This window comes from Cariama cristata, unplaced genomic scaffold (genome assembly GCF_000690535.1).
Source record: "Cariama cristata isolate BGI_N322 unplaced genomic scaffold, ASM69053v1 scaffold11771, whole genome shotgun sequence".
Classification (NCBI taxonomy): Eukaryota; Metazoa; Chordata; class Aves; order Cariamiformes; family Cariamidae; genus Cariama; species Cariama cristata.
In genome coordinates, this window is record NW_009598851.1 from 96167 (window position 1) to 110058 (window position 13892).

Genomic DNA, 13892 nt, shown 5'->3' on the forward strand with positions numbered 1-13892 from the left:
ATTCAGTTCCTGTTAGAAAGAGTTTGGTTATTAAGAGCACTGTACTGTCTGTATTAAGTGAAATATTTATTAAAAAAAAAAGACTTTTAAAGAAAAAAATCATCATGCTTATATACTAGTTCTTTTTTTTTTCCCCCTTCAAGTTCTCTCCTGAAAGATTAAATTTAGCAACTTTCGAATGCAGTATTACAGGTTTACAAGCAAAGACAGATCCAAAAATAGCATTAAAAAAATACACTCATTCTTCCACACAACCAACATAACTTGGACTTCCATATTGGGGACATATCAGCAGGACAGTACCTACTCATTAATGTGAGAGTAAGGTTTCCTGGAACATGAACAGTAACATGCTATACATGTATCTAAAGTTTATTTTGGTCTTGTAGTCATTTGCTTGTTTCATGTTTTTCTTTTAAGACAACACAACTATTATCCATTTCATTAGATTTCTGTGTTCCTTAGCAATTAAAGTATCGCAAGCATTTAATTTTTAAACATTATTTCACTGTGGAAACCTGTATTGTAATTGGTTTAAACACAATGTTTTGTTCTTTAAACTGAAATTAAGAACCAAAAAAACCCCCAGAATAATCTGAGTTTTGATACAGCATCTCAATATTTACCTGGCAAGTAGAAAAATATTACAAAAGTATCAACAGTTTGCGGGGATTTTAGATCTAAAATCAACACATGAATGTAGCCCAGAAAATGTTTGAACACAACCACTGACGGAAACAGATCAAGTTTAATTCCAGGTTACTTACGCAGTACTAAACTTCTAAATTCTTATCTATTTCCTTTAAAGTGAAGTTAATGGTTGCCCAAACTTCTGGTCTCTTTATAGATTGTGTTAAGTATTTTATACTTCCAACTTGGGCAATTAAGATAAAACCTTATGCTTTTCTAAGGGCAGTGTTTTCCACACAAGCACTTAATGAATCAGAGTATCTGTAAATACTGCAGGAACTATGTAAGCAAAGTACACAGACTTTTATTTGTGAAAGTTGTCCACAAGCTATGACAGGAGTTGTTTCTCCATTTGTTTCCAAGGGCTTTCTAGGAAGAAGTTATAGACATTTTCTCTTCTTGTCACCAAGACCTATGTTATTGTAAAAAATAGGCAACAGATACCAAGCTGAATCAATAATAGAAACTTGAATTGTTGTGGTTCAGCCAGACAACAAACCAAGATCTCTTAACGTGTAAGCCTATGAAAACTGTTACTAATACCGTGCGTAAACTTTAGACCAACAGAAATATGTTCTCTTCAAACGGAGATCTGCTATAGAACATGCTGACACAATTTAAATGGCATCTTTTTTTCTCGTATTCCCATCAGGAAATCTCAAAGAATATCTCCAGATAGTTAAATAAACCTAGAGGTGACCTATTTGTTGAAGTCACGTGAGGTTAGAGCCTCCTTTCATCAGTTTTTGTTTCACAGCATTCTAGAGCAAAAACAACTGCTCTTAACTCAAGGTCATGTAAAAGAAAAATTTTCATTCACAACCATATTTCAACTTTGTTAATTTATGAAAAGTTACTACGATGTTTCACAACTGCAGAATAATGCAAAGAAACACACACCACTTACTACCAAAACAGCCAGGAAAAAACCATAACAAACAATGTAGACAAAGCACTCTCCGTCTTAGCAACTGTATCATTATTTTGAACTCTATGAACAGGAAGTTGAATGCATAAATCAAGTCTCAGCACCTTGTGATGATTTTGAAAGCTTCAGCTGATTGTAAACAAGAATGCAACATGAGCAATTTAAAAAATTTATTATCAGACCCATGAAAACCACCAAAGGATCTAGGTTCTCAAAGACACTTTCCTTTCAGCCATAGCATCAATGATAGCTAGCCCACTGCCATATAGCCTTCCCAATATTGACTCTTATCAAACTCAGACTGTTCTTTTTAAATACTACTGGCTTTTAAAAATATCATTATACTTGGTTTTTCTTGACATACCTGCTGTCTTCTGCATAGTTAAGGCATTATTTGTCTCCATTTTCATGGTCCTTCCTGCACATACCTTTGCACAAGAAGCTAAATGTTACTATTTGGCTACTTATCTTGATGAGCAAAGTACTTACTGAGCAAAGTACTTACTGACCGCATCATATTTTTTACTGGATTGTGGTTCAAAGAAGTAGTAGTATACATCAAATTTTAACTTAGGATCCCAGCCATTGGCCCTCTTCAGAAGTCTGCAATACTGGAGACAGACAGTTACTCTCGGCGCTCATGAACACCTCTCTGCTAGACATCCCCTTTTATTTCCCATGAATCTGATAGTTCCCTACAGTTTGCAAATATTTCCTAAAGTGCTTCAGATGATAATCTGCGGAACAGAAGCAAACAGACTGGTGAACACAGTAAACACTGGAATAAGGAATCAATAATGAATACCTAGGGGTTGTAATATTCCCCATCAGCACCATGTGAACATGAAAAGAACATCTGCCCATCATTAAAGAGAAAAGGCTGAGGAATACAGCAAAGAACGTACAAGACATACAATGATTTTTAGTTGATCAGAAGGTTTTGAACAGCCTACTGCCAATCAAGCACTTTTCAGTCTTCTCTAGCACTACAATTTGAACTTAATCAAAATGGAAAAAATGAAAAACTGTTTACCATTTCTTATTTAAAAATGCTAAAAAAAGTCTGAAAACATACTTATTAATAAATATTTATGGCAAAGCATAAATATCTTTGCAGATCAGTACCAATCACTATGCAATCAAGATCACACAGAGAATAGGCTGTAAGTAGAAATGGAAGAACTTCAAGCCAATTCCAACTCACAAGAGAGGAGTTACGCTCGGAAGGTAAACGCACTCCTCTCCCTCCCTCCTTCTGCCCCAGCCACGCAAAACTTCCGTCTTAGATGTCAAGCAAGAGATTTAACACTGCAAAATACAGTAAGAATCTAAAAAACAATGTATGTTTTAGGAGTGTACATTGCTCCTTTTTCCAAATGCCTATGCCAGCTCACGTATTTTGGGAATCTTGCCTAGAATCAAAAGGGTATCTGTCTTTGTATTGCAATGACTGGTCAGCCCCACAAACTTCCCCAGCAAGGACAGTGCATTCCAATGGCTCACAGGATGCTCCTAGTATCAGAGGGACTCCAAATAATAAATTATTGCAGACAGTTATAATACTAAGCAGTGATACTGATCAGACATTAGATCAAGAAGAAGGAAGAAAAAAAAAAAAAAAGAAGACGACAAAGGGGAAAAACAAACAGAGCCCAAATGCTAAAAAGATGTGCATGTGATATGGAAAGCCAGGGAGATGCTTTTATAAACAACTGTAATCGAGAGCAGCTATTTTAATACAACAATGCTGCAACAAACACATGTAGTTCTTTTCATCTAATATGAAAAGGCATTCCCACAAAAGCTCTTTGCTTATCAGACCGCTGATAAGATTCCCAGTCTTATAGAAATAATGGCTGAAAATGGGCAAGTTTTAACATTTATTCTTCTACTGGTGCCATGCCACACTAAAATAAAGGAAAAAGAGGAGAAAGGCAGAGGAAGCAAACTTAGCACAACCATCCAGCTATCTTGTTTGGCCACTTACCAAAGGATACCAGTGTTCAGCCTACAGAAAGTCAGATGGTTGCTTTCAAGTCAGATACAGGATGATATACTAAACCCACATACGCAATTGTACATGTATGAAACAAAAGAAAAACCAGGGAAACTGCATTTAAACAACTTATATAAACAGTAATTTTAACAAGGAATACATGAATGACTTCAATCAAGCTCTTCCCAAGCAAACTGAAGATATCTTGTTATCAGAACTTCCTTACTCCCCTGTCTCTTGTGCTCTTTATTCAGTGGAAGGTTTTAAACTTATTTCAAAGTCTCACAGACACTTTTGATTTTACATTTGAATATTCTTATTACTCCATCTTACCCCAGACCCGAATCCCATGAAGCCTATACAACCTTTGTCACAGAGCTACAGCAGAACAGGACCAGGCACCTGGTAGACTGGATATGTTTTAACACAATTAATCACAACAGAGCGATAAAACTAATAGGCACAGGTCAACAAACATCCACTTTTTCAAAAAAGCAATCCACATGCAAGCAGCATTATTAATCAGTGAATATTTAAATTCATACCACCTTCCAGAATATTAACACTACTATACTTGCATTTATTTCCTTAAGATGCTTCCTTAAGAAGCAAGCTTTCACAGATTTATAAAATAATAAGACACAACTGTGACTAGAGAGCCCCAGAATTCATGGGCAGGTGCTCCGTTTCCTAAGAATTTAAAATAAACCTGGATCAATCTCACTTATTTAATACACATTTTTGAAGCTGCCTAAAACATAGAACTCAATGATTTGGAACATTAACACACACAGGTTACAACAGTAAGATCATAACTCTATGTACGCATCTTTACATAATTGGATTTGTTGTTCAAAAGCAAAAGATGTGAACTACGGTAATAATATTTCCCCCTTATCTGTACTGAAGTAAACTGAGCAATGAAGACTGAAAGGAATATGCAAGGAATTTGTTAACATAAGTGGAAAAAGAATCTGGAGAGAGAAAAAAAAACAACAGGTAAAGTTGCATGAGAATGATATTTTGCATTGTAGTAGGAAAGTATCAAAGAACCAGAGATAAAGCAGTCAATGGCAAAAGACAGCACAATAACGTAAATATATTACGTATATCTGGCAATTGAAAACCATATTTGGGGAATACAGTATTATGCAACATCATGAGGTTGCTTCATTACATGGGAAAGACCTTTAACATCTTACTAATCAGAAAACTATGGAAAACAATCAGTCCTCTGTATTAGGTTCAAACAGAGTGCAACTGAAGGTCTTTAAATTTCAAGCAAATATTTTTAAATATAGACTATTATTCACTTTGGCCAATAAAAAACTGCAAAATAGAATTAATTATTAAGAGATTAAAATTCAAGCTTGTATTTATATTAGAAACTTGTATTTTGAATAACAGCATTTCTAAAATAGCTTTCTAAGCTTGTTGGTATCTGACAATACTTAATCTCTGAATAGCATTTGTACAGAACAATTTATGGAATCTATACATTATACACTGAACCTCTCAGACTTCACTGAAGGACTTTGATCTTTTATAACAGAAACCCATATTTTGCTTTTAAATTTTAAGAAAAATCTTCTGTAACGTACATATTAGTCTGGATTGGCACCTGATAGCTTTTAAAAAAGATTTAACTATAAGTCAACAAAATTTAGTGCATTTACCCACTGAATAAAACCAAGAGTACCGCAATACATGTGTGGACTAAAGACTCATGTGGAATCATGGCCCCCTAGGATTTTTTTCACTTTTTCTCCCAACAGTCCGCTTCACTTCTTGCAGAAGGACAGACTCACAAATGTAATTTTCTGCTAAGAAACCTCAGAAGGTGAGAGTCACGTAACGCATTCAAATAAAGTCCACCAAACCCCCAGCGTAATGGATCTTTAGTTAGAGAGTCTGGTCTAACCCCTTCAAAAAGCCCAAGAAAACAAAGTTTAGTGAAGGAATGTCATCCTGGCCCCACAGGCAACTGGCACGGCAGGCCTCACAGCGCTGCGCAAGGATGCGATACACAGGAACCTGCTGGGATGCTGCGCCGGTGCTTGCGGAGGGTTCCCGCGCAGCAGGCGGGCATCACCAGCACCGCAGCACTGAGGCAGGAAAGGGATCACGGGGGGCACTCCTGCCATCTCGCACTGCTTCAGCCAAGTGATTTTAAAGAAATTTACCGAGCTGACTTTGCCAGCAGCCTATTAAGAGGTTTCACAGAGCCTGTTCTGACAAGTAAGCCAAGAAAGTAGTAACTTGCAAGAAAAAGTGTACCGATGAAAGAAGTCATACCCTCTCCAGTTGTTTCCTCTGTCTTTCCAAGACAGGGGTTAACTGGATCGATGTAAATCCACATGCCCTCTAGCAGATGCATCCAGTTCACTAAAGTAACAGATTTATTTGAGCTTTCCTGTCACAGCTACTACAATAGCATTTGAGCTGCCAGTTTGCTCACAGCTGATGTGGACTTCCCCTCTACTTCTCTAAGCGCTCTCTTACGAATGACTTACGGTAACAGGGCAGCTGACAACGCCCCATCCTACAGAGATTTTTTCCTCACCACACACAATTTTGTTTTCCTTGCACCTTAGTGTCTGTCATTAACTAACAGTCACAGTAATTATTCTTGAACATTAACGACAAGCTCACTTGAGTGCAAAAACAAAACAGCACTCTATCAGTTCAGGGTGGTGGATAGAGAAGGGCAGGAGGGGGAAGAGAACGGCTGTAAAGGACTAGGGCTTCCCACTGCCACCTACCCTGGTCCCTGACTAAAAACAGCACCAGCAGATTTTGGAATCTAGCTCCTCCAGTTTACAGAAAGATGCAAGTTATGAAATTCTGCACAAGAAAATATTGTCTGTTTCATAACTGTGTTAATTTCATGGAAAGATATTCACGTTTCTACTCAAATTGTCCTCAGACAGTGAGCTTCTTCTATGACTTGCAACATAATATACCTAGAAGTAACACTGCTTTGAATTCTGTCTATCTGACAAAGTTTTAAAGGGGAAATTTCATTAAGAATTTGTTTTTAATTCTTTTTTGTTAAGTGGAAGACAAGGCACATACACCCAAAGAGTTTTAAAAAACCTTATATTGTTTGACATTTTAAAGCTAACTTTTAAAAAACTTCTTAAAAGATTAAAAACTCACACTCACAAATAGGGCTAGACTTCAATTAGTGAAAAGTATCCAAGTCAATATAGGAATACCCGTTTTACTCCTTCAGAGCATTCAGCCCAGAACATTTAATACTAAGCAAACACTGTCAATGTCATGGTAGAAGAGGACATAAGGTAACTCAAACTCAGATCATTTTGAAGAGATTACAGGTCTTTGAAAGGAGGAGGGGGAGGCGAAAGGGAGGTTATGTTTTTGTTTCGTACTTAAAACATTACCTCCCGATTACCTCCTTTGTTAATCAAAAACATTCTGTACATTCCTTCATCTTAGAAAGCAACCATTAAAGCAGAGGTATCTAGCTCTTAAAAAAAAAAAGTGAGGCAATAAGTTGTGAATCAAAGTGTTCCCTTCCAAATAAAACATCTGCAAGGGGAAAGGGGAAAAAATAACTTTTAATAGAACTGCAGATAGGCAATCAAATGCCCTAGTTCAACAGGGAGTAACAACTATGCGCACAGAGACTGAGATTTGTCCTTGCAGCATTTAATCCTACTCATATTGTGCAATTCATCTCAGCACGGTCAGAGCAATCACAGCTCTACTCCCACTAGATGGAAAATTCCACTCAGGCTTAAGTGAAACTCTTCAAAAACCCAATTTGAATTCTACCTGCTAAACTCAGTTTTGTTCAGAGAACTGCTCATCTGCTTGCAAACACAGTAAGTATTCTGTTCATCCTTGCAGAGCCACAAATGAATGCCACCTCCTTGTGGGCTGAGCCCTGGAAAGAGTCTGAAGATCAGTTATGGGTTATATTCACCCTTCCTCTCTCCCTACCGCATAGGCGGTATCTTTTCTTGACAGTGGTACAGCAATAGAAATGTAAAAATCTCACAGTAAAAATATGGCAATTGAATGTTACAATTGCATTGGACTACTGTGTAATTATACGTATACACAGATGCTATACAATACAATACTACAATTCAACGTCTTGATGCATAGGGCCTTCGGCCCCAGGCCTTCTCTTTCATCCTCTCAAAGTGGTTACTTCACAACAATCTTCATTACCACCTTCTAAAGAACAACCAAATGAACAGGAAAGAATTTTATTTTAATTCAACTGCTCCTGCAGAATGTGAAATAGGAAGGGAAATAGAAGGGAAAATAACAACATATTTATCTTACCGAGATAAATCACCCCTATGTATTCCAGCTAATGCAGTCAGAGTGAACTGAAAACAACATGGTATTCACAGGACAAGGGCATAAGAGCTGTATACAGAAACACAGCCAGTAACAGCACACTGAGCTATATCATAAATACATACATTTTCCCCTGCAGAATCCTTGGTATTATCCCCTGGCAACTATAAAAAATGCCAATGCTTTGCTAAGTAACCCATCAGAAAGTGCATGTCTGTACACCCACATACAATTTTCTGTCAGAAATATGTAAGTATTCTAGTCTTATACCTGTATCCACATCACTTACTGCCAAATTCAATGGACAGGAAATGCAGAAAACATCACCTTTATCTGCCACACCACTCCTCTCTAGGAGCACAGTTAAAAGAAGGTAGGTCCAATGCTCCTCACATCTTCTGAATGGATTTAAATAACCTCACAAGAATAAGCTAATTAAGTGTGAAGAGTTATTTTGCTGGTGTATGTACCTTGCCAAAAGTAGTGGTCCTAATACAAATATAAAGACAAAACTCAAAAGCTGTAACCAACAGCTTATCAAAAGTTAATCTATTACCAATATCAAACTATGCTGAAACATTACATTAAAAAAATTAAAATAATAAAGAAATAAGCATTCTCTGGTGTATTAACAAAGGCATAAAACCAGAGCTAATTAAATGATGTAACCAACAAATACAGTTTTAAACATTTCCCCCCAAAGTATTTAAGATTCAAATATAGCAGAAAACCAAATATTTTTAATTGTTAAATACAGTGCATTTACATCTTTGCCTTTAAGAAAAAATGGTAGGTTATTACTTATTCTTGAAAATCCAAAAAAAATCATAAGAAGCAAGAGATACTCCACATCTGCTGTAAAGAATAAGCAGAGCTATTATTATTTTCTTAAATAAACAGTAGGATAAAATAAAAATTGGAAGATGTTAGGATAACAACAACTTCATCTTGTTTCACTACAAAAGGAGCAAGATTAAGTACAGAATTTTCTCAACCTATTGCTCTGAAGCTTTCACACAGATAGCAAGACTTCCTCCTCTCACAGACTGATTATGCTCATTTCTCCTCACCCACCACAGTCCTGTTCCCTTATCAGGCCCCCCACCCAACACCAGTGGCATACAGAATAGCAAAAATATCTGCTGAATATCTTGATGTAACTACTATATAAATGAAAGTTACACTGTATAAAAACTTGAAGAGTCATCTTAAAAATGTATTAGATATAGGACATATCCATATCTTTATCTAGATACATATGTATATATTTACACATATGGATGGATAGGGAGATACACATATACACATCCACCAATCTATGTATTAGTCATTACATTTATGTGTTACGAACAATAATTCTGCAGGACTGAAAAACTCGTCAGAAGTTTGTAGAGCAAATCTTGCATTGCTACAGTCAATCAAGCTCATCAGTTTTCATCTACCCTCTCTGTGGCAGCAATCATGCTGTACAGCATTTGCAGATGAAGATTTACAAACAAGTCATACAATAGCTTGCATGAGCTGAAATTCTTTCTAATTCCCAAAACCAAGTATTAATAATATAGGGAAGTCCAACTAATGAATATCAGTTTTTTTCCTTTAAGAATTAACACTGAAGAGAAGCTTAAAAAGGTGTTTTATAAAAAAAACCCAAAGATTGAAGAAAGAACTCCCATCACACGAAAAATCACCACAAAAGTCACCTTACCTTATAATAAATGGGACAAATGGTGCCATGCTGAGTGCTGAGTAAGTGCCATCCATTGGAGATGGATACAGCCTTCCCAGGATTAAAAGCAAAAGGAACAGGCTTGGATGGATCTTCAACTCTTGAGTTTCACTAAATGAAACAGTGATAAGAAGCATTTGGTGAAAAAGGCATCCACCTTCATGCTAGTGTTGAGACTCTTCCACACACAATACCCTTCTGCATTCCCAGTTCAAGGAGATATGCTAGGCTGATCATCGCAAGAAAGTGCAAACCCTGCTGGGACCAAACACGGCCTCCAGTTCTCCTGTGGCACCACTGGACATGCCTGTATGAAGGCACTTTAGATTGTGCTGCCGTCACTTTCCAACATTATCCCAAGCCGCCTTTATACCTAACTATGGTGAGCTGCCTTTGCTTTTAAATAATACTAAAAACCAGCACAGATAATGTTTCTCTAGGAACTGAGAAAGCTGAGTTATAAAAACATGGTTAAAAAAAAAGTCTTTTTTTCAGATTGGAAGGAAATGTGTATTTAGTAAATAGCAGGCTTTATTAAAGAATAGTTCCTGTCATCGACACCAAGTGGCTACTATTCATACTGTAAAAACAATCAGAAATCAAAGTCAAAATCAACACTTCTTGATTTAGTTAATGATTAATAACAAGACAAAAGTCTTCATCTGTATTGAAAAAAAGCATTCAAGGCCAACAGTTCAGGCAGCAGCTTTCAATCTTTTCCAGTTTAAAGACTTCCCAAAATTCTCCAGTGATGACACTGCCCTTCGAAGTGTCAGGTAAAACAGACTGCTGCACAGAATATATACCCCCTCTTTTCTTGGAGCAGAGACTGCAAAACATGCAACATCTGGCGAAACTCCTGCTCCCCAGTATCCACCTCAGGCTCATTAAATAGACAGCTGAACCTCGCCCGTAAATCGGCTGGTGAGCTTCCACAGATTATACCATAGCATTTTAAGAAAAAAAGAAAGCCAGCACTGGTTTACTTTAAAAGTTCATGAACCTGAGGGTAACAGCATGAGCGTCATCCCAAATGGCATCATCTGCATTGACCAAATTGGAGGTCTGAACCACCATTTGTGGAGTCCTTAAAAGGAGATCAAGGACGTTCCCTGGAGCCAGTGTGTCACAGGCTGGAAAGTGTTCATTTAGGGTTACACAAGGCCTCTGACGTTGTATCCCTTAAACATGTTAGGAAGTCTCACTGTTAAACCGAGACAGTCAAACACTCGCTTTCTGTCTTTCCCTGAAAAATCATGCTCTTTAACATCTGATCCTAGGAACACAGCAACTACTAGTTACTCAACAGTAGTTCATACTCCAGAGACTTATTGCAATGCGCAAAAGTTATAGGAGAAAAGCCTTAGTAAAAGACACTAGTAGAACTGTTATCGTTTCAAGAAGCACTGATGAAGAGATCAGCATTATGGTATGTGACACAACTCAGTTTAACCTTTTAATGGCACCTTATATTGCAAATCTTTCTCAGACATCATCTTACCCGTTCAAAGTACTGGTTACAACTTCCAACTGCTTGAGAAGGAAAGGATAAAGACTTGGAAACCGAGAGAAAAACTCCCTTCCTGTCATTCTGCAGAAGGGAATGAAGAAGAGTTAGAGTTAGCATCCTGCAGTATTTAGTTCCACTCAAAATACCAGTTTACTTCTTGGATTTCTGATGCTGCAGTGAAGTCAGACAGCCAGAAGAACCATGCGTACATGATGAACTCCTTTCAAACACGCCACAATGTTTTCATTAAAAATGATGATACAGCATAGTTTACACAAGTTAAATAACTCTGTCTGTATGTGTGCATACTAACACTTTGTCGGCTAAACTAGTCAGGCCTTTTTGGGAAAAAAGTATCTGAGCCCCTCAATCACACTAAAAAGAAAAGACAGAGCAGCTTAAATTCTGGCATCATTTTAAAAACATTCTGGTTGAACAAGAGAAGACTACACCTGCCTTAGTATGGCTCACGTACTACATAGCTAATAAAATACATTTAATAGGCATGTACTAAGAGATGCTCATATTTTACTGACACTGAAAAGTATCTCAGAATAGTGAACTCACAGAAGATCTGCAAAACACAGCAGCAGAAGCATCTGACATTCCATTAGCCCTCCTTACACAGCCTTACTTCCAGCACATGGCAGTGGTGGCACCTCCAGGCCACATTTTCACTCGTGTAGATGGAGCCACCACATTCAAAACAGAGCAATGTACCAATACCTATTGAACTCATCCCTAACCAGAATTATTACGGCAGCATAGTTCAAGCCACAACAGCAAATCAATCCAAGCTAAAGAGAGGTAAGTATAAATCTTCTGAATTTGTTTAGTTTATAATTGTTTGATCAGATAAAGGATGGTTTCATGGCTTATAGGAAACCATTTAGCATCGTCTAAGCAAGAACCATTTAAATGTTACAGTGGGGAGGTTCTAATTAGACATATATGCTATGCAGATAAAACAGACTTCCTTTAAAAATAAATAAATAATAGGTCATCCATTTAGAAGAAGAAAGTGAACTGCAGAGTTTGCTTGCCACACGATCAACCAAGATAAATAAGCAGATGTTAGCATGACTCCAACGCAAAGCTTCCAACAAGCAGACGGATCCAGGTCTAGAAAAATAACGATGATAAGACAGCAAGATTGAATGTGCATAAAAATAAGCACACACACACAAAAAATATCATGCAAGAGTAAATGAGCACATGGCAAGCATCAGCACAGCATCTTCCAGCACTCAGCTAACATAACATGCCTTAGCCACAGGCCACAGAATAAACACAGCAAAACCAGATCGCTAGATGGAAACAAATGTTCAAAGAGGTACAGGAAGCTTTCTCTAGGCACGTAAGAACAGTACAGTGAATTGCTGTAACTGAAAGAATGACCAAGGATTCTGCAGTAGCTGTTATAGTTACAAAAAATATTTCAGTTTAAAAAAGTTAGATGGAAGCATTTGAACTGTGAATGAATATAAAATGAGGCACTAATGAGAATCATTTAAAAATATCAATACTGATAACCACTGGTTGTTCAAGCAAAAAACACCCATGTAATTTCTTTGTACAGTTTCTTCAAAACAATTTCAATTTTTTGCACATACATTATGTAGCCAATTGAAGATGCAAAGCCAGAGACAGCACAAAACATTAGATCTAAGTAAGTGTATCAAGTCAAACAGCTCATCTTGCTGAGTTTTCATATGTAAAACATTAAGAACTCAGTATTTAAAAAAACAAAACCAAAAAAAATCAATCCGAAAATGCTGTGACACCTCTACCTCTTGTGCCACAGAGTGCATAAAGCAAAAGCAAAACTGGGGTTAACTATCCTATAGAGCGGATGGCCAATGGTTAGAGGCTTAAGAGAAGACCACATGCAAGTAGCATCTCACACAAGTATTTTTTTTAACAGGCCCATTTTTAATGTATTAAAAAATCACTAGCCAAGTTTGAATCGGTATTAAATAATGGAAATGAATATCCTTACAAAACCTTAAAATTCTTTGTAATTACTGTGGTTTCATGAATCTTTTTGACAGGGAAAGAAAACGATAATTACTGAAGTGGGTAACTTACATAACCTCCCACTTGGTTTACTGCTCCACAGGTTACATGAGGGGAGAGAGCAGTCTAATCAAAACCATTAATCAGCAGTATCTGCAGAAAAGATGCCCAACAGCACTTTCAGAAAAAAAAAGAGTCACAACTTTCTGAGCAGACTGGTTGTCGAGGGATGACTTTAAAGAGTCTCCAGTTCAGAGAGGAAACAAGAAAGAAAGACTACGCATTAGCAGAAGTACTGCAAAATGGAAGGGTGTTCTCAAAAATCCAGAGCACCAATTTAAGCATGAATCCACTACCTGGGGCTGTCAAGGCAGGGAGATGTGCAACTGGAGAATGAGCAGAAAGCAAAACAGCTAAATAAAGTAAAACACAGAGGTATTTAGTTGTTTCATTTTTGATTACTGACCACGGTTGTTGCTCCTGGAAACGTGTATGTATTGTTAGGCATGCACAAGTATTTGTGTACAGTAACTGAGACCGGAACAACAACAACAAAAAAAATGCAATGGTTCTGCTTTTCAAAAATGTTCATGACACTAAGCCACATATTTTCTATTAATTTCATCAAAAATTACAGTGCTTTGAAAAACAAATACCAACACTTTAAGATTTGGCTCATGCACGTTAA

At 37.1% G+C, this 13892-nt stretch overlaps 1 protein-coding gene across 1 annotated transcript in view; it reads right to left on the bottom strand.

Annotated features, from left to right (window-relative positions):
* THADA (thyroid adenoma associated) overlaps positions 1-13892 on the bottom strand; it is a 161053-nt gene that overhangs the window by 94852 nt on the left and 52309 nt on the right. The window contains exons 26-27 of the mRNA XM_009709470.1: positions 11180-11269; positions 9658-9789 (exon numbers count right to left, since the gene is read on the bottom strand). Of these exons, the coding sequence (XP_009707772.1) occupies positions 9658-9789; positions 11180-11269 (222 nt within the window). The remainder of the gene's footprint in view (positions 1-9657; positions 9790-11179; positions 11270-13892) is intronic.